This window comes from Denticeps clupeoides, chromosome 5 (genome assembly GCF_900700375.1).
Source record: "Denticeps clupeoides chromosome 5, fDenClu1.1, whole genome shotgun sequence".
Taxonomy (NCBI): domain Eukaryota; kingdom Metazoa; phylum Chordata; class Actinopteri; order Clupeiformes; family Denticipitidae; genus Denticeps; species Denticeps clupeoides.
The window spans coordinates 11,819,211-11,846,595 of NC_041711.1; the positions used below are offsets into that span (position 1 = coordinate 11,819,211).

At 44.4% G+C, this 27,385-nt stretch overlaps 2 protein-coding genes across 2 annotated transcripts; both read left to right on the top strand.

The window, feature by feature from the left end:
- Positions 1–1,708: 1,708 nt before the first annotated feature.
- vwde (von Willebrand factor D and EGF domains) lies at positions 1,709–27,372 on the top strand. The gene is made up of 33 exons (XM_028979193.1): positions 1,709–2,004; positions 3,011–3,201; positions 3,892–4,145; positions 4,494–4,549; positions 15,050–15,282; positions 15,420–15,509; positions 15,619–15,763; positions 15,849–16,063; positions 16,143–16,216; positions 16,372–16,645; positions 16,766–16,962; positions 17,391–18,003; positions 18,310–18,526; positions 18,622–18,758; positions 18,856–19,020; positions 19,307–19,411; positions 19,526–19,640; positions 20,023–20,273; positions 20,708–20,927; positions 22,529–22,666; positions 22,802–22,888; positions 22,994–23,131; positions 23,773–24,129; positions 24,265–24,360; positions 24,492–24,587; positions 24,691–24,786; positions 25,142–25,237; positions 25,407–25,502; positions 25,619–25,714; positions 25,798–25,893; positions 25,997–26,092; positions 26,612–26,709; positions 26,837–27,372. The coding sequence occupies exons 1-33, from the start codon at positions 1,932–1,934 to the stop codon at positions 26,846–26,848; spliced, it is 5,223 nt and encodes a 1,740-aa protein (XP_028835026.1). The 5' UTR covers positions 1,709–1,931; the 3' UTR covers positions 26,849–27,372.
- LOC114789797 (leukocyte cell-derived chemotaxin-2-like) lies at positions 6,169–7,815 on the top strand. Its single transcript, XM_028979189.1, has 5 exons — positions 6,169–6,346; positions 6,622–6,636; positions 6,756–6,840; positions 7,092–7,240; positions 7,404–7,815. The coding sequence occupies exons 1-5, from the start codon at positions 6,268–6,270 to the stop codon at positions 7,568–7,570; spliced, it is 495 nt and encodes a 164-aa protein (XP_028835022.1). The 5' UTR covers positions 6,169–6,267; the 3' UTR covers positions 7,571–7,815.
- Positions 27,373–27,385: the final 13 nt, after the last annotated feature.

Below are 27,385 nucleotides of genomic sequence, written 5' to 3' on the forward strand. Positions count from 1 at the left end.
TCTATTTATGAAATGTAAAATTATGGAATGAATTTTTATCAAGAATGAAAAAATCCTCAAGTTTGAATTGCCTTAACATGCACAGTTGAAAGAAGAGAGGGAGCCGGAAAATTGGGGGGATTTACACTGAAGCCCACCCAACAGCCATTACTGATACAAAAACCAGAGGGGTTGTGCAATTAAGTCGGGTGAAGGCGGGCTGCACAAATGGCTCTAGCAGAAGTTTCCTCCAGTGTTTCCTCCTGTGTTTACTGCTGCTGCAAATGTGTTGCAAAGCCACTACTGTGATGCCTCCATCCAGTCCCTCTCTCATCCTCCAAAAGAAACATGGAGAAGGGCATGTCTGCCATGTGTCTGATGAGATACTGAATAGCTGAACAAAGGCCCTTTTCCAGAAACACAAAACGACGGGCCGGTTAAGTGTGAAATCGCCACGCCTTCAGCTATTAGCTGCATTGATTTAGGGATATGATTTGTGTGACTGAGAAATGATCCATCCACGTTGAGTTCTTGCTGCTAAAAACGTCTGCGTCTCACCAGCCAGAGAACTGGTTAAGTGATACTTCAGTCATTACGCCCATTTTGGAGAAGATCCCTGGAAGACATTAACAGTAAATGCTGCTATTTCAGACTCTGGAGCTCCCAAGAAGGTTCTTGAATGTATTTTTCTCTCCCTTAAGACTGGTGCAGGTTTTGTTAAGGCTATTAATGAAACCTGCACATAGTAGGAACAGGGTTATTTACTAATTAAATTGTTCATTGATTCCATTTTATTTTGCTGAATGGTAAAAAATGACAAATGGAATTTCTTTGTTTTATTATTTATCGTTACATGCTCAACTATAAATTGTTTAAGTTTATTTTTTAATTTCTGGTTATAATTGCATAAATGTGCATCACATTTGTGCCATTATAACCAGAAATTAAAAATCCCACTTATATATATTAGATAAAGTTAAATTGACAGATGATGTACACTGAGCATTTTCATGCTGCCACGCAATATTTAAGGATGGAGAGGAAGACTTTTCGCTTTTTCCTCAGATTACGTGTTATATACGATTACGATTACATTCACATGTGTCGTTCATGGGTTAAACCCAATAAACAAATCCTGCATATTTTATCCAAGGAAAGAAACCGCAGGCTCCAACCTGCTCCACGCTTAAGAAGAGTGAGTTGAGGTTGGAGGTTGAGCCTGATCCTCCTCCAGAAGCTCCTCGGCGGCTCCGCGCTTAAGACCAGTGAGTTGAGGTTGGAGGTTGAGCCTGATCCTCCTCCAGAAGCTCCTCGGCGGCTCCGCGCGTATGACGAGTGAGTTGAGGTTGGAGGTTGAGACTGATCCTCCTCCAGAAGCTCCTCGGCGGCTCCGCGCTTGAGAAGAGTGAGTTGAGGTTGGAGGTTGAGCCTGATCCTCCTCCAGAAGCTCCTCGGCGGCTCCGCGCTTAAGACCAGTGAGTTGAGGTTGGAGGTTGAGACTGATCCTCCTCCAGAAGCTCCTCGGCGGCTCCGCGCGTATGACGAGTGAGTTGAGGTTGGAGGTTGAGACTGATCCTCCTCCAGAAGCTCCTCGGCGGCTCCGCGCTTAAGACGAGTGAGATGAGGTTGGAGGTTGAGACTGATCCTCCTCCAGAAGCTCCTCGGCGGCTCCGCGCTTGAGAAGAGTGAGTTGAGGTTGGAGGTTGAACCTGATCCTCCTCCAGAAGCTCCTCGGCGGCTCCGCGCTTGAGAAGAGTGAGTTGAGGTTGGAGGTTGAGCCTGATCCTCCTCCAGAAGCTCCTCGGCGGCTCCGCGCTTAAGACGAGTGAGTTGAGGTTGGAGGTTGAGATTGATCCTCCTCCAGAAGCTCCTCGGCGGCTACGCGCTGCGCGTAAAAGCGGCGACGTGGGGAGCTGCAGCGCGCAGAGCTGTTCCGGCGCACGGACCGAACCATGGATCTTCATGCGTGCTGGAAATACCTCCTCCTTACACCCCTCGTCTGTAACTACTCGTATTCGCAGACTGGTAAGCGAGTCATTCTGACTTATACAGCAGCTGATGGGGTTAAACCTGGAAACCTGCTGTGCGCCGCAGCTTTCGTTGCCGGTTTCTGCATTTTTAGCTTTTTTGCTGACCTGTAGGTGCAGGTAGGACAATAGTTCGCATGTGAGATGTAAGTTTTTTTTGGCCTCAGTTAACCAAGAAATGGCTACTTGGGCCAAGCACCAAAGATGCTCTAGCTGCTGATGATTAGAAAGCTTGGCTTCAACATACACGTTCTTCAAAGCCAGTGATGTTGAACTCTCTCAAGATAGATCTGTCTTCACTTCCCTGCAGTTTCATTTCACATAGTGGCTTGTTCTGTGTGTGTCTGTCTGTGGGAAATTTGACACTAATTACAAAAAGAGAGAGAATTGGAGGGAATGGCGAGATGGTGTGAGTCAGCCCATCAAACGTCTATGGCTATGGACCCTGCTTAAGAAGAAGGAAATTAACACCTACATGTGATGCTGTACTTTCAACAGTGGTAAACATTCCCAGGAATCTGATGGGGGGTTTGGGGTGCTTTTTTTATGTGTTTTCATGATTGGCCTGATAGAAAACAGATGTACTGGGTTTTCAGTTGAGTCCCACACTTCAAAGAAATAGCTGATTGCAATTTATACCAATGATGCAAATTTATATATTTACTCAATTGATCAGCTGATTCTTTTGATGACTGATGGGGTGAAATTAAAATGATTGTGCTCAAAATTACTGACAGCGTTTAGCATACGCCCTTATCCAGAGCGACTTAAAATCAGGGACTTGCTCAGGTATGTATGTTGTGGAATAAGTCATTTAGAATTTAACAGTTTCCCATGATCACACTCATGTCACCTAGTGTGCCATTTCTCTTTGTAGGTATCTAGGTCATATCTGTACAAACCTGTGTAATGTTTTCAAGAATATGAGATGCACAAAACATAAAATGTGTGTAGAATGTGCATGTCTTCTCAGTAGTGACCGGTCATCTTACGTTTGCCCACAGTGCTGCCACCAGAATGCAAGGCGGGTGGACACGCTGTCCTCCAGAACCCCCACAGGAGCACAGCCTTCAGCTCCCAGGGGCTCCGGCAGTCGCCGCTGCAGGAGTTCATCTGTGACCACGCCCTCACTCCTGGCTGGTACCAGTTCCAGATCTTTGACAAGCCAGCACGCATGCCCACCAAATGTGTAGAGGTAGTTTGCTGAAGCCTCGGAGGACAGTTCAGCTTGTTATCATTAATTGTGAAGTGTAATAATTGTACCCATTCTGCCGGCTGAAATCTCTTGCATGAATTATTATTGTGAGTTAATTAGCCAGCAGTTTTTAATTTAGATTCAATTCTTTCAGTTGGTGTATGGTTTCATTGCATTGGGCGCATGACCAGAGAGCTTAGATACTTTGAACGTGAACACTGGGCCTTTTGTTTTTGAATCGCAGATGGACAATTTCCTTTTCCAAATACCTGCTGATGTAACTCCATCTTTTTTCCGACTATAGATTTCATATTAAATAACATTCAGAACTGCTGTTGGGTTTGTATATGAGTATAATAATAGGTGCTGATCTGTACTAGAAATGCTATAAATATGAGTGCATATAATTTAAGTAAAGGCAGTACATCTTTGTCAGCACACAATTTACACATGAACATACAGAAGGTGGCGGGTTCAAATCCAGAGCTGCCAGGGTGACATAAAGGTTCCCACACACTGCTCCACAGGCGCCTTTCATGGCTGCCCACTGCCCACAAGTTGATGGTTTAAAAGCAGAGGACACATTTCATTGTGTCACCGTGTGCTGCGCTGCAGTGTTTTACAATGACAAAAACAATCACTTTCGCTCTTTCAACTAGTACTGCCAATCATTGTGAAACCTGTCTTTAGGTGAACCACTGTGGGACCCAGGCCCCAGTGTGGCTCTCTCTGGGGCAGGACGAGATGCTGCCTGGTCCCCTGGAGGTCAGACAGCTCACCGCCTGTGCCACCTGGCAGTTCTTCCACAGCAGCAGCAAGGACTGCTGCCTGTTCCGCATTCCCGTCAGCGTACGCAACTGCGGCGAATTCTACGTCTACCTTCTCCAGCCCACGCAGGGATGCATGGGATATTGCGCTGAGGGCAAGTCGGCCTTCTTGCCTGTGTGATACTTTAGAGTCGGCTTATTAATCACACATTTACACATTGTGCAATTAATCCTGTTTAATACTTAACACTGAAGTTTGCTGTAATGCATGTTTAAAACAATTACAATCCAGTCAGTCACATTTCAGTCACAAGTTTTCCATCAGTTTGGATCAAGTTGAGATAATCAATCGTGAGAACACAGTAAACAAAACTCTGCCGCATTTAACATTTAATCACGGAGATTAACATGTTGATTCTGACAGCCGTAATTACTATGATGACATTTTTGTGCCACAGGGTGAAAGGATGAAACATTGCAGTTACTCTGTTTCCTGTCTCTGCTTCCTTAAACAGAGATTCCCAGTTCAACTGGAGTCCGCTGCGGTCCAGATGAAACTGTTGTGGATGGGACATGCAGAGGTGAGCTTGTCACTTGAACGTCCTGGTGGAGGAATCAACACCACGGGTTAACACTCTTCATCTCATTAATGTAGTACCTACATGCAATATTTTGGTGGCTTCTAATCATGGTTCCTTACGAAAGGAAACCGGCCGAGGAATGGGTCTGATCTTAATGACCAAAGCATGTGTTCATCCTGCTTTGTCATCCTGACAGTTAGTTCCAGTTGTGTTTTTTCCCAGACTGCATTATGACAGTTCATATGTCAGTACATGCAGTCACAAAAGTGAGTACACCCCTCACATTTTTTAAAATATTATAATATATCTTCGATATAAGGGTATGTAGTAAGTGTACAGCTTGTATAACAGTGTAAATGCTGGCAACAAAATTGGGTACAAGTCCTAAGTGAAAATGTCCAAATGATGATTGAGAGCACGTGACGAGCATCATGTCCAGAGGTTGTCTTGTGCCGTGGTTGAAGGTGTCAAATTGGTCTTCATGGCTGTCGTGTCAGAAGGAAGCCTCAGTTTGTACATTTTTATTTAGGTGTGTTCTCACACACCTGAATGAAACATGCAATACTTCTAAAGCTACAAAAGATCCGTGGTGATGTTATACGAGTAGAAGCAAGTGTTAACTAAAACTTCTGAACACCAGCTTAAGATTGTGACCCCTCGATAGTTGTGGTATGTTCTTTCTGTATTTAGACTATGTGATACTGAACAGGTTACTTTTAGAATATGCTTATTTTGTGTTATATGCTGTATAAATTATATAAATATCTTGCAACAGGAGCGTTAATGCACTTAAAGGCCTTGTCTTTGACCTGAACATGTTAATATGATGTGCATTTTAATAATAATACATGCTAATGCATATTAAATCTCGACTGAGATTTCTTAAGAATTAAGTTGTTTTTATGTCCTTCTGTACGAGCAACAGGGGGAAAATGTGGATTTAATTTCAATCACATATAACAGCAAACAGAATGATGTACCCCTTCCAAACTGGTCAATAGTGCCAGAAGTCCTGGTAATGCAGAGATGACTGTTCAGTTTGCGGACTGTGATTTCAAATAAGAGTCCAGCACAGTTTGAGGGAGCTGAATACAACACAACATGAGGTTGCTAAGCAATTTGCACTGACACACATTGTGTGTAGAGTGTACCAGCACGCAATCTCAAACATCCCAGGCCCCAGTCAAGACACAGAGAAAAGTTTGTTCTTGCTCCCCTTAATGTGGTTCAAACCTGCTCTGTTTTGAAATGACCAAAGTAACTGTGCCAATATTTGAAAATGAAATATTAACATTCGAATGTAAATAAATAATAGGGTGAAAGTAGTGCCTGGTGTATAATGTTGTATGGGGAAGTAAGGGGAAATGTGGCTAAAAATGTAAATCCCCAGTCTACAACATTGCCTGTTGGGCAAGGGGAAGACAAAAAGAAAAACATGCCTCATGAGGAACTAAACCAGCTGAGAACAGTAAGAAGAACATAAGAAGTATTCAGATAATTATTTTACTCCCAATCTTCATTAATGATTTATGACGCTGATATCGGAATTGTCACTACACACAGATCCATTGATTATAGTTTAAAGGCAAATATTAACACCCTGTTATCCATTTTCCCAGCACTCTTCCTGGGGAATGAAGAATTAGTTGAGATTGTGGTGGGAAGCACCAGGGGAGGAGCGACTGCTGACTGAATAAATACAGACCGCAGTGTCTCAGATGCAGGACTATTACAGATACTCCACAGTGGGTGAAAAGATGAAGTGCGCCGTCATAATAACTCTGCTGGCATTTGCTGGTAAGTTGATAAATCATCAGAATTTTTGTGGAAATCTGGAAAGATGAAAGATTGATTCAAATCACTGGTATAAAAACATTATAAATACATTATGGTTAAATAGTTATCTTTTGTGTCTAAATTATCAGCTAAAATGGCAGGCCATGTATTTTAATAACTTGGCTCATAAAGACTAGATACATTTGGGATTAATTATATAATTTCCTACAAGTAGTGTTTTATTTAAAGCTATAACATGTTTAACACTTTTACATTTTGCTTTCCTCCATTTCTAGAGCTCAGCGTTTATGGTAAGACAATTTTTCCCCTAATCATATTTCTTAGATGCCCCTGGAATACAAGCAGGTGGTCTCTCTATGGTCCAGTTTTAACGTGGGGGAATGAAACACAACTTTGCTTAATCTGACAGGGCAAAAATTTGGTCCACTTTGTGGAGGCTTGAACAGGATAAGAGGATGCGACAGCCAAGGCTGTGGAAACTTTGGAGCCAAAAGGTAAAGTTCAATTGCATCATTTATAAATGTAAAATATTACTCTTATTTCAGTGCTACTTTGTTGTAGCCATAGATCTCTATACAAGCTAACATCATCATAATGCCATTCTGACTTGAATTTGAAGGGAACTGGAACTTGAATTTGACCAAGGGAAACCACCTAGGGAAGTGAAGAGGTTTCACGTATAGTGTAGTTATATGTAAAATATAAAATGAACAGCACTAAATGTAAAGTGTATTTGTGTGTCCAGGGGCAGCCGCACACACAAGGGTGTGGATATAATCTGTGATATAGGAACAACCGTCACAGCTCCCTTTGATGTGGAGCTGAAGGGCCAAGCTCTCCCATACTCGAGTGGCAAGCAGGCAATCAACAATGGCATTCGACTAGAAGGACAAGGTGAGCTCTGTACACTCGTAAATGAACATTATGTCAAAAGCATTATTTCGAAATCCAATCAAAATAAATGAACACTCAGATGATGCCACAGAATCCTGCATTTTTTAATGTCGTGCATGTGGGAGAAACCCGACGGTGCTTTAAGATGTTCTACACCCTTTAGGTTTGTGTTTTAAGCTGTTCTACATCAAGCCAGACAAGTTCAGAGGGACGGTGAAGAAGGGACAGAAGATCGGAACAATGCTTGACATCAAAAGCGTGTATCCTGGGATCACTCCTCATGTTCACGTCCAGATGTGTGACCAATCAGACCCAACAAAATACATCTGAGGCTCAAAGAAATAACGTTTCCTCTCTTTGTGTAGACGATTTGTACAGTCTGCATTACGATCTGCTGTCAGCGTATTAACACAGTGGCAAAAACACTTTTAATATCTTTTCTGATAATATTCAGTGCTATAGAGACATGCAATCATGTCTGCTTGTCTTGCCTTGCTGAACACTGCTCTCTCACTGCTTTACAGGTTACCTGTTAACACTGGTAATGTTTTTTTAATTAAAATATTCAGACTTTTTTTTACTTCATTTTTTTAAACTCATACACACAAACAGCATTATTACTCTCATGTCTTTCTCAAACTAGTCTATTTCCAGTGGAATGATTTATTTGGTGAAAGGTCCTTTCCTTTGTCCCTACCTTTATCCACCAGAGGGCATCAGGAAACAGCATGGGTGTAATATGAAATCATGCAACAATAATAATAAAAAAAAAAATTAAAATAAAAAATAAACTGTCATCTGAATATGGATATAAGACTAATTGAAGCAGTCTAGCGGATTTTTCATTTTGGTTGGACTCAATTTGAAGAATCTAATAGCACCACTGAGCTATTAGTTGTCAGTGAACATTCATGAATCCATGAATAATCCTAAATCCTATTCTGAATATTTCAAAAGGAAGTGAAACCAAAGAAATCTAAATAAGTCACCTTCTCCCATTGTGCTGTGTTACATTCATGTGCTCATTGTAGGCACTTTCAGTGATGGACAAGGTCAGTGAATTCACCTCGTCACATTTTACATTTATGGCATTTACCAAATGCCCATATCCAGGCTGACATACAATCAGTAGGTACAGGGACATCCAGGAGGGCTATGTGTCTTGCTCAGGGACACAATAGTAGTAAGTGTAGTAAGTCTTCTGGTTCATAGGTGAGTGTGTTACCCGCTAGGCTACTACCACCCATTTAGGTTTTTATGTCTGGTTTATAAAGTAATGTAAATATTATACAAGCACACACACAAAGAAAGACCATCCAGACCAGATCCATGTATGTTGCTCATCATCCAACATAAAATGGGGTCGTAATTTGATATTAAAACACTGCTTTACACAGTGCTAGAGGCTGGATTTTGATTTTTAAAAAAGGTGTGAAGCATTACGTTTGTCTTCTATTGCAATTTAGTGATCAGTTTTCCAGATGTCTGCTTCTGTGTCTGCATTGTAAGAGTAAATGTTGAAGATATTAAGAAGAAGGGGAAAAAGAGATAACACCCATACACAATATCATCAACATAATGATCATAATCAATACTTTAAATATAATGCGTCTTAAATACAAACAGTGCAGACATAGTTATGGTTTCATTTCAATTCGATAAGATCTTGGAAGACTATAACAGAACCATGGAAGGCGTAGATTCTTGTGGCAGAGTCATAAATGGGAATCAGTTGTGTGAGGCTACAAGGGCAAAGGTCACAGGTCGTGTAACATTGCAAGAGGACCATGCACACAGTTGCTGCAGCACCCAAGCTTCCTAGGACCATACTGACAGCTGGTTCAACCAGTTTGAAACCATCTAGGTTGTGCTCATCTTACCAGTGGAATTTACAAGATCCAGGGCACATTTGTTGGTTTTGTTTCTATTTATGAAATGTAAAATTATGGAATGAATTTTTATCAAGAATGAAAAAATGCTCAAGTCTGAATTGCCTTAACATGCACAGTTGAAAGAAGAAAGGGAGCCGGAAAATTGGGGGGATTTACACTGAAGCCCACCCAACAGCCATTACTGATACAAAAACCAGAGGGGTTGTGCAATTAAGTCGGGTGAAGGCGGGCTGCACAAATGGCTCTAGCAGAAGTTTCCTCCAGTGTTTCCTCCTGTGTTTACTGCTGCTGCAAATGTGTATTGCAAAGCCACTACTGTGATGCCTCCATCCAGTCCCTCTCTCATCCTCCAAAAGAAACATGGTGAAGGGCATGTCTGCCATGTGTCTGATTTGCATCACATTTGTGCCATTATAACCAGAAATTAAAAATCCCACTTATATATATTAGATAAAGTTAAATTGACAGATGATGTACACTGAGCATTTTCATGCTGCCACGCAATATTTAAGGATGGAGAGGAAGACTTTTCGTTTTTTCCTCAGATTACGTGTTATATACGATTACGATTACATTCACATGTGTCGTTCATGGGTTAAACCCAATAAACAAATCCTGCATCTTTTATCCAAGGAAAGAAACCACAGGCTCCCACCTGCTCCACGCTTAAGAAGAGTGAGTTGAGGTTGGAGGTTGAGCCTGATCCTCCTCCAGAAGCTCCTCGGCGGCTCCGCGTTTGAGACGAGTGAGTTGAGGTTGGAGGTTGAGCCTGATCCTCCTCCAGAAGCTCCTCGGCGGCTCCGCGTTTGAGACGAGTGAGTTGAGGTTGGAGGTTGAGCCTGATCCTCCTCCAGAAGCTCCTCGGCGGCTCCGCGTTTGAGACGAGTGAGTTGAGGTTGGAGGTTGAGCCTGATCCTCCTCCAGAAGCTCCTCGGCGGCTCCGCGCGTATGACGAGTGAGTTGAGGTTGGAGGTTGAGACTGATCCTCCTCCAGAAGCTCCTCGGCGGCTCCGCGTTTGAGACGAGTGAGTTGAGGTTGGAGGTTGAGCCTGATCCTCCTCCAGAAGCTCCTCGGCGGCTCCGCGCTTAAGACGAGTGAGTTGAGGTTGGAGGTTGAGACTGATCCTCCTCCAGAAGCTCCTCGGCGGCTCCGCGTTTGAGACGAGTGAGTTGAGGTTGGAGGTTGAGCCTGATCCTCCTCCAGAAGCTCCTCGGCGGCTCCGCGTTTGAGACCAGTGAGTTGAGGTCGGAAGTTGAGCCTGATCCTCCTCCAGAAGCTCCTCGGCGGCTCCGCGTTTGAGACGAGTGAGTTGAGGTCGGAAGTTGAGCCTGATCCTCCTCCAGAAGCTCCTCGGCGGCTCCGCGCTTAAGACGAGTGAGTTGAGGTTGGAGGTTGAGCCTGATCCTCCTCCAGAAGCTCCTCGGCGGCTCCGCGTTTGAGACGAGTGAGTTGAGGTTGGAGGTTGAGCCTGATCCTCCTCCAGAAGCTCCTCGGCGGCTCCGCGTTTGAGACGAGTGAGTTGAGGTTGGAGGTTGAGCCTGATCCTCCTCCAGAAGCTCCTCGGCGGCTCCGCGCGTATGACGAGTGAGTTGAGGTTGGAGGTTGAGACTGATCCTCCTCCAGAAGCTCCTCGGCGGCTCCGCGTTTGAGACCAGTGAGTTGAGGTCGGAAGTTGAGCCTGATCCTCCTCCAGAAGCTCCTCGGCGGCTCCGCGCTTAAGACGAGTGAGTTGAGGTTGGAGGTTGAGACTGATCCTCCTCCAGAAGCTCCTCGGCGGCTCCGCGTTTGAGACGAGTGAGTTGAGGTTGGAGGTTGAGCCTGATCCTCCTCCAGAAGCTCCTCGGCGGCTCCGCGTTTGAGACCAGTGAGTTGAGGTCGGAAGTTGAGCCTGATCCTCCTCCAGAAGCTCCTCGGCGGCTCCGCGTTTGAGACGAGTGAGTTGAGGTCGGAAGTTGAGCCTGATCCTCCTCCAGAAGCTCCTCGGCGGCTCCGCGCTTAAGACGAGTGAGTTGAGGTTGGAGGTTGAGATTGATCCTCCTCCAGAAGCTCCTCGGCGGCTCCGCGCTGCGCGTAAAAGCGGCGACGTGGGGAGCTGCAGCGCGCAGAGCTGTTCCGGCGCACGGACCGAACCATGGATCTTCATGCGTGCTGGAAATACCTCCTCCTTACACCCCTCGTCTGTAACTACTCGTATTCGCAGACTGGTAAGCGAGTCATTCTGACTTATACAGCAGCTGATGGGGTTAAACCTGGAAACCTGCTGTGCGCCGCAGCTTTCGTTGCCGGTTTCTGCATTTTTAGCTTTTTTGCTGACCTGTAGGTGCAGGTAGGACAATAGTTCGCATGTGAGATGTAAGTTTTTTTTGGCCTCAGTTAACCAAGAAATGGCTACTTGGGCCAAGCACCAAAGATGCTCTAGCTGCTGATGATTAGAAAGCTTGGCTTCAACATACACGTTCTTCAAAGCCAGTGATGTTGAACTCTCTCAAGATAGATCTGTCTTCACTTCCCTGCAGTTTCATTTCACATAGGGGCTTGTTCTGTGTGTGTCTGTCTGTGGGAAATTTGACACTAATTACAAAAAGAGAGAGAATTGGAGGGAATGGCAAGATGGTGTGAGTCAGCCCATCAAACGTCTATGGCTATGGACCCTGCTTAAGAAGAAGGAAATTAACACCTACATGTGATGCTGTACTTTCAACAGTGGTAAACATTCCCAGGAATCTGATGGGGGGTTTGGGGTGCTTTTTTTATGTGTTTTCATGATTGGCCTGATAGAAAACAGATGTACTGGGTTTTCAGTTGAGTCCCACACTTCAAAGAAATAGCTGATTGCAATTTATACCAATGATGCAAATTTATATATTTACTCAATTGATCAGCTGATTCTTTTGATGACTGATGGGGTGAAATTAAAATGATTGTGCTCAAAATTACTGACAGCGTTTAGCATACGCCCTTATCCAGAGCGACTTAAAATCAGGGACTTGCTCAGGTATGTATGTTGTGGAATAAGTCATTTAGAATTTAACAGTTTCCCATGATCACACTCATGTCACCTAGTGTGCCATTTCTCTTTGTAGGTATCTAGGTCATATCTGTACAAACCTGTGTAATATTTTCAAGAATATGAGATGCACAAAACATAAAATGTGTGTAGAATGTGCATGTCTTCTCAGTAGTGACCGGTCATCTTACGTTTGCCCACAGTGCTGCCACCAGAATGCAAGGCGGGTGGACACGCTGTCCTCCAGAACCCCCACAGGAGCACAGCCTTCAGCTCCCAGGGGCTCCGGCAGTCGGCGCTGCAGGAGTTCATCTGTGACCACGCCCTCACTCCTGGCTGGTACCAGTTCCAGATCTTTGACAAGCCAGCACGCATGCCCACCAAATGTGTAGAGGTAGTTTGCTGAAGCCTCGGAGGACAGTTCAGCTTGTTATCATTAATTGTGAAGTGTAATAATTGTACCCATTCTGCCGGCTGAAATGTCTTGCATGAATTATTATTGTGAGTTAATTACCCAGCAGTTTTTAATTTAGATTCAATTCTTTCAGTTGGTGTATGGTTTCATTGCATTGGGCGCATGACCAGAGAGCTTAGATACTTTGAACGGGAACACTGGGCCTTTTGTTTTTTAATCGCAGATGGACAATTTCCTTTTCCAAATACCTGCTGATGTAACTCCATCTTTTTTCCGACTATAGATTTCATATTAAATAACATTCAGAACTGCTGTTGGGTTTGTATAGGAGTATAATAATAGGTGCTGATCTGTACTAGAAATACTATAAATATGAGTGCACACAATTTACATGAACATACAAAAGGTGGCGGGTTCAAATCCAGAGCAGCCAAACTGACACTAAGGTTCCCACACACTGCTCCACAGGCGCCTTTCATGGCTGCCCACTGCTCACAAGTTGATGGGTTAAAAGCAGAGGACACATTTCATTGTGTCACCGTGTGCTGCGCTGCAGTGTTTCACAATGACACAAACAACCACTTTCACTCTTTCTCCAAGTACTGCCAATCATTGTGAAACCTGTTTCTAGGTGAACCACTGTGGGACCCAGGCCCCAGTGTGGCTCTCTCTGGGGCAGGCCGAGATGCTGCCTGGTCCCCTGGAGGTCAGACAGCTCACCGCCTGTGCCACCTGGCAGTTCTTCCACAGCACCAGCAAGGACTGCTGCCTGTTCCGCATTCCCGTCAGCGTACGCAACTGTGGCGAATTCTACGTCTACCTGCTCCAGCCCACGCAGGGATGCATGGGATATTGCGCTGAGGGCAAGTCGGCCTTCTGTCTGTGTGTTTCTTTAGAGTCGGCTTATTAATCACACATTTACACATTGTGCATTTAATCCTGTTTAATTATTAACACTGAAGTTTGCTGTAATTCATGTTTAAAACAATTACAATCCAGTCAGTCACATTTCAGTCACAAGTCAGTCACATTTTCGGGAATTTCCTTTTCCATCAGTTTGGATCAAGTTGAGATAATCAATCGTGAGAACACAGTAAACAAAACTCTGCCGCATTTAACATTTAAACATGGAGATTAACATGTTGATTCTGACAGCCGTAATTACTATGATGACATTTTTGTGCCACAGGGTGAAAGGATGAAACATTGCAGTTACTCTGTTTCCTGTCTCTGCTTCCTTAAACAGAGATTCCCAGTTCAACTGGAGTCCGCTGCGGTCCAGATGAAACTGTAGTGGATGGGACATGCAGAGGTGAGCTTGTCACTTGAACGTCCTGGTGGAGGAATCAACACCACGGGTTAACACTCTTCATCTCATGTAGTACCTACATGCAATATCGTGCTATGCATGTTATGGGTGTTTCGGTGGCTTCTAATCATGGTTCCTTACGAAAGGAAACCGGTTGAGGAATGGGTCTGATCTTAATGACCAAAGCATGTGTTCATCCTGCTTTGTCATCCTGACAGTTAGTTCCAGTTGTGTTTTTTTCCCAGACTGCATTATGACAGTTCATATGTCAGTACATGCAGTCACAAAAGTGAGTACACCCCTCACATTTTTAAAAATATTATATTATATCTTCGATATAAGGGTATGTAGTCAGTGTACAGCTTGTATAACAGTGTAAATGTTGGCAACAAAATTGGGTACAAGTCCTAAGTGAAAATGTCCAAATGATCCCCAATTTATCCCCATTGTGTGACTGGTACTGATGTATGTCACTTGGTGCTGTAACTCTCACTCTCTGGTCACTGGAATTTCAACATGGCTCCTCATGGTAAAGATCTCTCTGAGGATCTAAAAAAAAAGAACTCTTGTTGTACATGAAGATGGCCTAGGCTATAAGAAAATGACCACACCCTGTGTTTCCACTTAGAACAGGTGTCAACGTGGTCCACCAAAGGAGTTGAGAGCACGTGCCGAGCATCATGTCCAGAGGTTGTCTTGTGCAGTGGTTGAAGTTGTCAAATTGGTCTTCATGGCTGTCGTGTCAGAAGGAAGCCTCAGTTTGTACATTTTTATTTAGGTGTGTTCTCACTTTTGTTGCCAGCAGTTTAGACATGTGTGTCAAATTCACACCGTTTATGCTGTACAATGACTATATTGTGTGGTGGTAGTAGCCTAGTGGGTAACACACTCTCCTATGAACCAGAAGACCCAGGTTCAAATCCCACTTTCTATCATTGTGTCCCTGAACAAGTCACTTCCTGTCACTACTGAATGTAAGTCACTCTGGATAAGGGCGTCTGATAAATGCTGTAAATGTAAATGTATCAATATATCTTCACATCATCATATCGTCAGTGTTGACCCAAGGACAGATGTAGTAAAATATTTGTGAAAATGTGAGGGGTGTACTCAGTTTTGTGAGATACTGTGTACACCATCGGCCTCTTATTCATGAGGTAATGATTTTAACCTTCCATTTACCAGCCAAACCACCACCTGCACCATCAGTGCCTGTGATTGTGGCTGAACTCTCGGGCACCAGCGTCTACCTGAAGTGTTCATTCGATTCCCCGAATGTGAACGGCTCATTGGGGTACGTGGTGGTCTGGTCCCGTGTCTCGCCTGACGGTCAGAAGGAGGAGCTGAGGCAGGAGACCACCGTCCAGCGCTTCACCTTCATTGAGCTGGATGGCATCAACTTGCGTCTCGGGGACAAGGTAATTCAGGGTGACACGAAGGTCACACTGACTCTTTGTTCTCCGGTGAATGTAATTGTTGTGCTAATCCAGTCTTCAATATAAAAGGCTTTTATGACTGTGCTGCTGTGAAGTGTAATGTTGTGGCGTCTCCTCAGATTCACTGCAGCTCCTCCACTTTTTTTCTTGACTCACCGGATGTGCGTGGCCTCCAAGTGGAAAGCGAAGAGTTTTTTGCTGGAATCAGGGTAGGTGAAATGTATTGTTAATTTTTTTGTATTATTTGATTTGTAAAATGGTTGGTATTAGCTGCTCTGCTTCGAAATCACCTCTGCTTGGGTCTGTGCTTGGCGGTAGCTGATGCCGCAGCTGGCTGTCATCTCGGAGGACGGGGTGGAGTACGAATTGGCTGTGGAGAGCACCGTGCCCCTCCCCTGCCAGTCAGATGGCCAAGAGTCCGAAACGTGCGCCCTCTCTCTGCATTTCAGCACAGCCAATCAAGGTGAGGGCTCCTCATGTCGTTCCCGCGCTCATCCGGAGAACAAGCAGAGTTTGGCAAGCAGTCGACTTTGTGCTTTCACAAGCAGACGAGGAGGAGCTGGGTCCAAACCTGTCCCTCTCTGCGTGCGAAGTGGACCTGTCTCCAGCTGCCTGTCGGGCTGGAGTCTGCAGTCGGAGCACGTTGCACTACGCCGCGGTCACTGACCTCCTGCGCGACGGAGACAGAAGCACAAAGATCCACGTCGGTCCTGTCACCAGTCAGAACTTCCTGTGGAACGGTTACACACCACAGAGTGTGCAGGTGAGTAGAAATTCCTGTACAAGCCAACCAGAGTCTGAAGGTGCGGCCAGTTTCTCTCAGTTTCTGAAATGTCTTTCAGATCCACGTAAAGGACCTGCCTCCTGCTTACTGCTACTCCTTCACTGACCCTCATGTCATTACCTTGGACGGCAGGTATGAGAACAACTGAATAGTAGTAGCGCCATGTCGACACTCATGATTCTATTCATATAACTCTTTCCGAGTCCATAAGAAAATCCGGATGGCCCTTTATTTATTTTTGAAATCTGTGGTGTTCACATAAGAAGAAATGGTTGTTTCCCCTGCAGGAGGTATGATAATTACCAGATTGGTACATTTGTGCTGTATAAGAGCACGGTGCGTCCATTTGAGGTTCACGTGCGTCAGTGGGAATGTGGCAGCGTGCTCCACCCTTCTTCCTGCGCCTGTGGTGTTGTGGCCAGGGACGGTGGGGACATCATCTCCATTGACATGTGTGGAGGAGTGCTGAGCGAGAGTCGGCCACGGCTTTTAGTGAAGGGGCGTGACCCAACAAGAAAAGGCTTCCACATCACAGAGTCGTACAAAGGACGCAAAGTCACGGTGAGGAATGGTAATTTTAACATATCTTACATGCATCAACTTGATTGAGATTGGCAGAATTTGAACTGAAAATGTGTACGCTCAGTTATGGTCTAACTGATCATGATTGCCTTTTTCCAGTTGACCTTCGCATCTGGCACCATGGTACGGGCTGATGTATCTGAGTGGGGGATGAGTTTGACCATCAGGGCTCCAGGCTCAGACAGGGGTCATGCTGAAGGCCTGTGTGGAACGTTTGATGGAGACCCACGAAATGATTTTCACAAAGCCGGGGGAGAGACTGTAGAGGACACCACATCATTTATCAACCAGTGGAGGTCAGATGGGTTATGCTGGAGTAAATGCTGCGTATTCATCTCTGATTCACTGATCGCACACAGAATTCAGAGACTGCACCAAAGTCTAAATTGTAAAACAGACATCATAAACAAACCACGTCATAAATACAATCAATATTAAATATTAAAATGATATTTTAATGATATTTCATTATATTTTAGGTTTTACATTAAAGAATTTACATCTAAACAATTGCCTGAGATAAAGATTAGATAGCAGCTAATCAACAATCTTGTTCAGTTTTTTTAATAATCCGAACAAACAAAACAAAAATAACCAAATTACCTAATGCACTTCATGAAATACATGACATGACATGACAGGCACCACATTTCAAATCAAAAGACTTTATTTAAAATGCAGTGGGTACAGCCTACTCACTAGCTGGTTTCTCATCTGCCTCTAGACTGGCACCCAGAAGCAGCCTGTTTGACCGCATCCCACCCCATCACACCCAGTCAAGTCCTCGCCGATTCTGCCTCTGTGAACAGGAATCAGCCCGACGATCGTCATCTATACTCCGCCACCACCCGTCCCCCGGACCTTCATGTTCTCATCTGGGCATAGTGCGTTTCTCCGCCATCATCCCATCTCTTGATGTCACTGCTGAACACATCAGCTCAGCAGACCGTGCCGAGAAGCCCAGCGTAGCTCCAGCTCGATCTGTCCGGCCTGCTAATGCTAGGAGAGCTGGGATCAGGAGAAAACCCCAAACCCGGTCACATCGCCCTCAGAGGAACAGAAGACAATACATAAAACCAGCTTCATCCCACCGAAACCTCAGCCCATCAGACCAGAAATCCCTCGCATACCTCTTCCCAGAAGACCTTGAGGAGGCTGGAAACCCAGAGTCGTCTCCTCCATCCTGGCCCACTCCATCAGGGATGGATGAGGACCAAGCCACCTCGCTCTGCCAGCAGGTGGTGGTGAACTCCAGCGTAGGACAGGGCTGTGGGCAACTGCTGGAACAGACCCTGACTTGGGTTCTGGAGATGTGTGTGAAGGATCTGCAGCTGAAGGTGTGTGGCTTTCATTCCCCCTCGTCCTCCATTTACATTTACAGCATTTACCAGAGGCCCTTATCCAGGGCGCCTTACAACCAGTAGTTAGAGGGACAGTCCCCCTGGAGACACTCAGGGTTAAGTGTCTTGCTCAGGGACACAAAGGTAGTTAGTGGGGTTTGAACCTGGGTCTTCTGGTTAATAGGCGAGTGTGTTACCTCTAGGCTACTACTAGGCTACTACTAGGTTACCACCACCCGTCCGAGGCTTTAACCCACCACTCACGTCTGCTGGCTTCATGTTTATTTTCTCGGCCTTCTGTAGGACGATGTGATGTGGCTGGAGGCCACTCTGCCCCTGCTGGAGAACGAGTGCGAGAGGCGTCTACTGGAGGACGGTGGGAAGGAAAGGAGACAAGAAAACCAGGATGTGCTGAGGTTCCTAAGGTGCCCTAACCTGTGCAGCGGGAACGGTCAGTGCTCCGAACGGGGCTGCGTCTGTTTCCCTGGTTTCGGGTCCTACGACTGTAGCTCTGAATCTGGTACGTCTGGACGTAGGATTTGACCTGCATGGTCTTGTATACGCAATTGTAAGGTAATGTTCATATTTGGAAATCCTTCTGTTGCAACCTTGAAGATCAGATTCCAGAGCTCTCCGGACTGGAGAACGGCGGTCTGTGTGACGTGCGGCAGAACGACTGCTCTACTGTTCGAGTCTTCGGTCAGGGCTTCAGAAATACTCAAGAGCTCAGATGTGAAGTCATGAAAGAAAAGGTATAGATTTGTATAGATTCTTTTAAAACCTACTTTACTGAGATCTCAGAGAGAACTCAGTGAGCCTTGCCTATGTGTGGGTGTTTTTTGCCTGCAGATTTTGGACGGTGAGTGGGTTCTTGATGACCCTGAGTCTGTCCCAGCCTCCTTTGTGAGCACCTCAGCGTTAGAGTGCCAGCTCCCTCTAGAGGAGCAGCAGCCTGCAGTGGCTGTCGGAATGGAGACACCCAGCGACAAACCCATCGCCCGGTGGCAAATCAAAGTAAGGGAATGCCCCTCATGCACACAAATTATTCATCTGGGATCTTCACCGAGGCTGCAGGGTGACTCGTGTACCTGCTGTGTTCTTTTCCTCAGTCCACATGTTCTGTTTTCCAAATTGCATATTGCCAATAACAAAATAATCAAGGCAGTCAAACTTCTAAAAGGTTCATAGATGGCGGACAGATGCTCTAATGGAGTTTGACCCAGCTGGTGCACTGGACCCAACATGGCTATATGAATGAGCAAAATGTCCCCTGCATTGAAGTTTGAACTCTGCCCTGTAGGTCTCACATGACGGCTATGGATTCAGTAACGCGAAGATCCTCACCCTGTTTGATGGGGCGTGTCAGAGCTGCGTCCTGACCACCGGCATTCGGTGCACTATAAAAGTGAGAGAGTCCATTTTCAGACATTCAGCAGACCATGTAACCATTTGCAATCAATGGGTCAACTTTTCGGTCAGCAAATCTAATTATGTTGTGTAATGTGCTCATTCCTGGCAGAACAGAACATGCAACATCGATGGACTGTGTTACGGTGAGGGTGACCTCAATCCCAGCAGCCCTTGCCTGAAGTGTCGGCCAGATTTGTCCAAATACACCTGGTCCCTTGCAGAAAGTAAGAACCACTTGAAACTACTGACCAACTTGATGACTGGTTTATCATCCATTATGTGTTAGCTGGCCAGAATAAAAGTTCTGAACGTTCATAATGAGAATTAATTCACTCACACACACACATTTGAATTGCTTAGAGTAATTACAGTGATGACTGTTCTCTCATGGGATCCGTGTTTTGAAACCATGATTGTTCTCATATGTTCTCATATTGTGCTTTAGTCATCTCACAGACATCTTAAATGATTACGAACAAATCTACCAAATGCTAATCTGAATGTACAGATGCTCTTGACACGGTTTTTAATGTTTTGAAAGAAAATATCATTCTCATATTCCTCAGACGGTTTGTATTGCGTCTTCTCAACATCATGTCTTTACAGGAAACCAGCCGCCCACCTTCCAGCTCAGCCAAACAAGGCTGCAGACGTTCTATGGGGAGAACTTTGTCTACCAGTTTTCAGCTTCAGACCCAGAAGGCTCAGCAGTCCTGTTCACGCTGGAGTCAGGTCCCAGTGATGCTGTTCTCTCCCCTGCTGGCCTCCTCATTTGGAGGGCCTTGTCGGAAGATCCACAGAGCTTTGAGTTGACCATTTCTGATGACTGCAATGCCCAAACCCAGGCCACTGTGGAGGTCAGAAGTGTGTATGCGTGTCTGTGTGTATCCAAAAAGGATATAAATTAGATGTTGGGAATTGTTCTGGTGTGGCAAGGCCTGAACTAGTGCAGAATAGTGCAAGACGTGCTTATTCTAAATTGTGTCATAAACAATGATGCGATTAAATGATGTTCACCAAATAAATGGCCAAATCTGAAATGACCAGTTATTGCTGGAAGTTGAATACATTGGCGTAGCACTCTGTATGGTTTGCATAGTATATTAATGGCATCAAATATGAACACACAATGGAGCTGAGGGTCAGCTTGTAATGAGGCCTTTATGCTTTATGAAATAATAGATGAAAATGTAAAGTAATTTTACCATGGAATGTAACAGAATATTTGTGAATAGAGGCATGCAGACTGCGGAACAATATAAAAATCTGCAGGCCTCTCGTGTTCTTCCAGATTTCAGTCCGGCCATGCGACTGCCTCAACGGCGCGTCCTGTGTCACCAACATTAACTTGCCCCCAGGCAGTGGGGAGTATCTGTGCATGTGTCCAGCCGGCTTTGAGGGAGAGCGCTGTGATGTGGATGTGGACGAATGCAGGTCCAGCCCTTGCCACTCGGGCAAGTGTGTGGACAGCTTCAACTCATACATCTGCCTCTGTCCTCCAGGAATGACTGGTAACTAGATTATGACTAGATTAAATTATGTACAGTGTGAGACATCTGGATTTTTAAATAACTTTACTATAGAGTCCCTGACAAAAGTCCTGTTGCTTTTCTATTTTGTAGAAACACCTGCTATTAACCTGACTTTTAATTAATCAATTGGTGTTAGAAATAGCTCATATGAAAAGTTAAAACCCTACCAAATGATGTTTAATGCATTAAAATGAATTATTTTCACTGAAAAAAAGATTTATCACTTAATCAAGACAGAAAGGTCAAATGTTGGCAAGGCAAAAGTTTTGTCGCCTATACAGAAATTAAACAAATTTACTGCAAATTCCAAAATATGTCAGCAAATTAAGTAGTGGTGTTGTGAGATCTAAATTTAATATCTTCCATGAGCTTGAAGGACTGCATCCATGTGGTTTGGCAAGGATTCATACAATTTATTGATGAAGTCATCAGGAAGAGCAAAGAAAGCAATCTTGCATGCCTCCCAGAGTTCATCAATATCCTTTGCTTCCTACCCCACACATGCTCAATTATGTTCATGTCTGGTAACTGGGGTGGCCAATCCTGGAGCATCATGATCTTCGCCTTGAGGAACTTCAATGTGGAGATGGAAGTATGTGATGGAGTACCATCCTGCTGCAGAATTTGGCCTCTTTTATGGTTGGGAATATAAAAGATAGCTAAGGGTGTTGCCTTCCACCCTGCAGATCTCTCGCACGTCCCCATACTGGATGTAACCACAGACCATGATTTTTCCGCCACCAAACTTCACTGTTTTCTGAGTGAATCTCAGATCCATGTGGCTCCATTAGGCCTCCTGCAATATTTGCGGTGTGAAAAAATCCACCTTCTGCCACTTTTCCAGCATCCATCCTTTTAGCAGGCTGTGGGCCTTGGCAAATGCCACACAATTTTTCAATTGTCTTTTGCTTAGTGCTGGCTTCTGGGCACTGATTCGACCATGGAGGCCATTTCGAGACAGAATCCAACAAACTGTTCTGGTTGACACAAGGACTTCAGGTTTCGTGGAGCTCTGTTGCAGTGGAAAATGGGCTGACCTTGGATTTTTCAAGCCAACAAACGATCCTCTGGAGCAGTTGTCTTGCGGGGTCTGCCTGACCTGGGCTTGTCAAAAAGGTCTCCAGTCTTTTCAAATATTTTTTTTATCCTCTGCACTTGACGCTGAGACACATTGAAGGTGTCTGCCACATCAGCAGTGGATCTGGTCTTCAGCCTCTTGATAATCAACACTTTAGTCTCAGGCTGAATCTTAGGCATGTTTGCAGAGGTCTAGTTGCAGTTGATGTGAAGGTCTAGTGTACTGGGGTTCTTTTTAGACACACCTGAGACCGAATTGATCCATGATTATTCAGAGGTGAAGCTCATATGACAAACCGACAACACTTCTGTCTTTGCAAAAATTGAACATTAGAATACATTTTGACAGTTTTGTTTTTGCATTGAAACATTATTACAAAAGCTGTTGGGAATAAAATAAGCCATTTCTTGTAAAAAAAAAAAAATTTTATTAGAAACTTATTTCAGTGGCACTTTTGTCAGGGACTGTAAGATAAAAGCATTTAATAGAAAGTCTGTTGTAGGTATGACCTGTGAAGAAGATGTTGATGAGTGCATGGTGTCCCCCTGCTTTCCTGGAGTGGCCTGCAGAAACACACTTGGCTCATTTGTGTGTGGACCCTGTCCCACTGGCCTATCTGGTGATGGGCAGAACTGCACACGTGAGTTATAAATAATTTAATGTAAACTTTCCATTTCAGTCCACTCGATTGGCTGAGGTGACCCTTGGTGTGAGAACACAATGGTTTAGGGTGGTTTGAATTCTCCTTTTTCTCACTTTTTCCATCTCTTGGAAGGTCCGTCCAGCAGTATATATCCTAAGATCCAGATTGAGGAGAAACGTATCCTACCTGGCACTGATCTAAATCCTCGAAGCAGACTGGGTAGGGGCGATGTTACAGAGTATTTTACGCTGATGTTGCAATGCTGTGTTGTGCTGTTCTCAAAGCAATGTTCTTCTTTGGTCTTTTCTGGAATGTGTTGTCTAGTTGCCCAGAACCCCTGTTCCAGACAACCTTGTTACCCAGGAGTCCCGTGCTTTGAGAGCTCCTACACCGCAGCTGGTTACATCTGTGGACCATGTCCAGCTGGGCTGCAGGGTGATGGGAACTCTTGTTTGCAAAGAGGTAAGACAGGCTACTATCCTTGTCCCAGTGCCCATGCACAGGATTTATTGATTCATTGACAAATGTATATTTGATTATGCTATGAGAGGTCGTGCTAAGATGGTGCCTTTGCCGGTTTCCAGTATCTGGGCCTGTTAGTCCAACTTTGAGATGTCTGGTCTGGTTTTAGTCCGACTAACACAGCATTGATATTTATTGTAATGACCAGAGTCGTGACACCAAGAGTGCTTGATAGTGCACTAAAGTGGTGGCAGGGAGGATCAATTACCTTAGAGCCCCAGAAAGTTTAATGGCTAATGATTGGACCTCCTAAATTTACAGATGCTGAAGGATTTTCCAACTTTACCAACTCGTTGGGCTAAAAAAATAATCAGGGAAATGTTGGTTTATCTTCACCACAACTACTGTATCTGTTAGAGTCTTGAACTAATTACAATACTGAGTAAATGGACATTTAATTAAACTAGAAACTGTAAACAAATGTTGTATTATATACACACGTTCTCAAATGACTAGAATATTACCTATAATGGAAGGACTTTCTAATTAGGCGTCTACAAGTAATGCATCAAGTCAAATATGTTTGTCTTTTGCTGTTTCTGTCCAAGCGTCACTCTCTTACATTTACACTCTATTTACAGGACAGAAGCCAGAAACCAGCAAAGTGGGTGGGGACACAAAAATCATCTATTCCTCCTCATCTCAGACCAGGAAGCTCCATGAAGGCCATAAAAGCACTGATGGAACCTCCCCTTCTAACAGCAAGAGGCTGCTGACTATCCAAAGAAAGAAGGGAAATAACCAGAGAGTTGAGGGCCCCGCACTTCATGAGGGTGTAGGGGAGGTGGTGCTGCCCAACATGGATGGAGCATCCAGACTCCTGGCTTGTACTAGTTCACCCTGCTTCCCTGGTGTGACCTGCGAGTCGACTTCCTCCGGCTCCTTCCAGTGCGGCTCCTGTCCTTCTGGCTACACTGGAGACGGGCGCTCTTGCAATGGTGGGAATTTTGTCACAAGCTGCCTGTCTTTTTTATGCTGTGTTGTAACATGGTGCAATATTGTGCAACAGTTGAGAAGGACCTGGCTTTATATGACTTCATCGTGTTTGATAGTGTTTCCCTCTGCTGCTGTAGCCATGTGCACCTACCCGTGTGGACGGAACATGGAATGTTCCCAGCCAAACACCTGCACCTGCAAAGAAGGCTACACAGGCTACAACTGTCACATTGGTGAGCTTCCAATAAAAAATACATGCAATTAATGAATAGAAATGCAATTTAGTAAACATGTTTTATTGTGTAATACAGTTTGTTGACTTTAAGTGGGCCTGTTATGTTATGTTGTGTTTTGCTTTTTTCAGCTGTGTGTAGACCTGACTGTAAGAACCGGGGGAAGTGTGTGAGGCCCAGTGTTTGTGAGTGTCCCCTGGGCTACAGTGGGCCTACATGCCAGGAAGGTAACCAGGCCTGCATGGCATATTTATGAATAAAAAAAAAAAAACACACATCGTTCATTTCTGGGATGGGTTATGTGCAATAAGTGACTGATCTGTGCCTCAGCTATTTGTGAGCCGCCCTGTCAGCACGGTGGAGTCTGCCTGGCCAGGAATCTCTGTACCTGCCCTTACGGTTATGTGGGACCGCAGTGCGAAACCAGTGAGTGAGCGCAAGTCACGGGCCTATAATTACATCATATTCAGACATTCAGGGAGGATACTGAAGATATATGTATGTATATATGTATGCTTTTATAAAGTGAAAGCAATTGTTTTGTCATTGTGATGCACAGCACACGGTGACACAACAAAATATGTCCTTTGCATTTAACTCATCACCCTTGGTGAGCAGTGGGCAGCCATGACAGGCGCCCGGGGAGCAGTGTGTGGGGAAAGGGGACCTCAGTGGCACCTTGGTGTCTCGGGATTTGTACCTTTGGTTACGAGTCCACTTCCTTACCCGCTAGGCCACCACTGTATGTATATGCTGTTTAACATCTCTGCTTTGATTTCAGTGGTGTGTAACAGACACTGTGAAAATGGCGGTGAGTGTGTTTCCCCAGATGTGTGTAAATGCAAGTCAGGGTGGGATGGACCTTCATGCAGCTCTGGTATGTGAGTTTCACGACTTCTCGGATGTTGTTGATATTACTGTATTGAAATGAAGCTCTGGCAGATGCTGTGGTCTAAATTAAAAGTGAATTCCGTGTTTATTTACTGTTTATTTATCAGTACAGGTATCAGACCTGTCTGTCTGATCTCATCTCATCCATCTTTCAGCTGTCTGTAAGCCAGTGTGCTTGAATGGGGGGACGTGCATCAAACCCAATGTCTGTGGCTGCCCCAGTGGATTCTTTGGTTCACAGTGCCAAATTGGTAAAGCGAATAGATTTTTTTTCCTGGCTTATGACAGAATATGAGTTCATTATACTACATGTTCAGTTCGAGGCCAGACTAACATGTACTTTTGTGTATGTGTGGGTCTGTGGCAGCTGTGTGCAGTCCTCCATGTAAGAACCGGGGCCAGTGCATGAGGAACAATGTATGCTCGTGCCCAGAGGGATATACGGGGAAGAGATGCCAGAACAGTGCGTCATCCTCGACTTTTATACCACATGAATGATTATACCTCTGTGTCTGTGTGTTCTAATGTTATTTTTATTTCTTCTAGGTGTGTGTGACCCCATGTGTATGAATAAGGGTAAATGTGTGGGTCCTAATATATGCTCCTGTGCGTCTGGGTGGAGAGGGGCGAAATGTAATGTCCGTGAGTGAATCCACGTCCCTTTTTTTTTTTTTACTGTGCTGCTGTTTTCTCGCTTCTCGGTTGTTGACATCTTCTCTGTCTCGGCTGTGCACCCTGTGAGCAGCGGTGTGCCTACAGAAGTGCCAGAATGGGGGAGAGTGTATCGGGCCCAACACGTGCCACTGCCCAATCGGATGGGAGGGACTTCAGTGCCAGAGCCGTGAGTTACTCTACACTGATTCCTCAGATGATAGATGTTTAGATGTTTCACACAAAATCGTTGCATTACGAGTGGCTGATGATGAGTTGATGTCATGGCCATCATATATATTGTTTACTGCTCAGCATGTTATCTTCTCAATATATTTTCATTGACATTCAGAATGCTTGTGTATTATTGCTGTTAATTCAGTTTATGTAATCAGAAGTATAAGCTTTTTAGCTCATTAACTTGATAGCTATTAACAATAGAAACCACAAGGAAATGGTATTAAATTTACAGGCTTTCATAGCCAGGCAGCTCTGTCTAGTGTTTCGACTCTTTAGATGGCACTGAGCAGTTATAGGTGATAACGCAAAAATTACCCAAAGCAAAAGCTGACTTTTTAAATTTTTATTTTATTAATGTTCTTTTATTTTAAAAATGTAGCCTTATGTTGAATCTCTTGGGGCAAGACCTTCCAAGAATAATGCATCATTTTCTGTTTCTCTCTTCATGTTAAAATGTTCTGTTTGGCAGCCATCTGTAATCAGAAGTGCCTGTACGGTGGAAAATGCGTCCTGCCCGACTTCTGTCACTGCCGCCCTGGTTACTCTGGGGTCGCCTGTGAGTCAAAGGTGATGAACGTTTAGCATTTTGTCAAAACCACATTCCCATTCGCCAACATATTTCATTTGATGATAAAGGCTGAGAACAGCTGACCGGGTAAATGAGAAGAACCAATGGCAACGCATCTGCTTGCAGGTTCCGCAGTGATGGCTGAAGCACCGCCGATAAAGACTCATTTCACATGTTTCAGAGGAAACCTCAAGTGTGAAACTTGAAATAGTCCAGGTACAGTGAAAGCTCCTCTCTGGGACCAGACAGTCAAATGGTGCAAGTGTGCCATGAATCAGTGAAAGAAACATCGTGTGTAACTCATAGTGTGAGAAGTTGTGTATCCTTTTTAATACAGTATGCACATGGTTATTACACACTCTTTTATCAAATCAGAATTAGTTTGGTGTAGGTAGTCCTTTCTTGCCCTAAAGGCTGAAATGCACTGTATTGTTTTAAAGAATTTTATGAAGGGTAAAATGGATTATGTATTTATTTTTTAAATTTTCATTAGGACTGTTACACTACTCCACAACTATTATTAAATCAATGTGGTAACCATAATCACAAAAACTCAAAGCAACATACATCATATTTTACTGCTTTCTATATATGGGTTTTGTTGTTTAATATTGGGATACACATCAATATTATGAGAAATCTCTGCCAATATGTTTTATAACCCTGCTGTAATTT

Bases quoted from the DNA above. Each gene is read 5' to 3' on its own strand.
- vwde (XM_028979193.1), top strand. From the start codon at position 1,932: ATGGATCTTCATGCGTGCTGGAAATACCTCCTCCTTACACCCCTCGTC. The intron at 18,527-18,621 runs GTACGTCTGGAC...GCAACCTTGAAG, and splicing joins CGACTGTAGCTCTGAATCTG to ATCAGATTCCAGAGCTCTCC. The intron at 20,274-20,707 runs GTCAGAAGTGTG...GTGTTCTTCCAG, and splicing joins AAACCCAGGCCACTGTGGAG to ATTTCAGTCCGGCCATGCGA.
- LOC114789797 (XM_028979189.1), top strand. From the start codon at position 6,268: ATGCAGGACTATTACAGATACTCCACAGTGGGTGAAAAGATGAAGTGC. The intron at 6,841-7,091 runs GTAAAGTTCAAT...TTGTGTGTCCAG, and splicing joins GGAAACTTTGGAGCCAAAAG to GGGCAGCCGCACACACAAGG. The intron at 7,241-7,403 runs GTGAGCTCTGTA...TACACCCTTTAG, and splicing joins CATTCGACTAGAAGGACAAG to GTTTGTGTTTTAAGCTGTTC.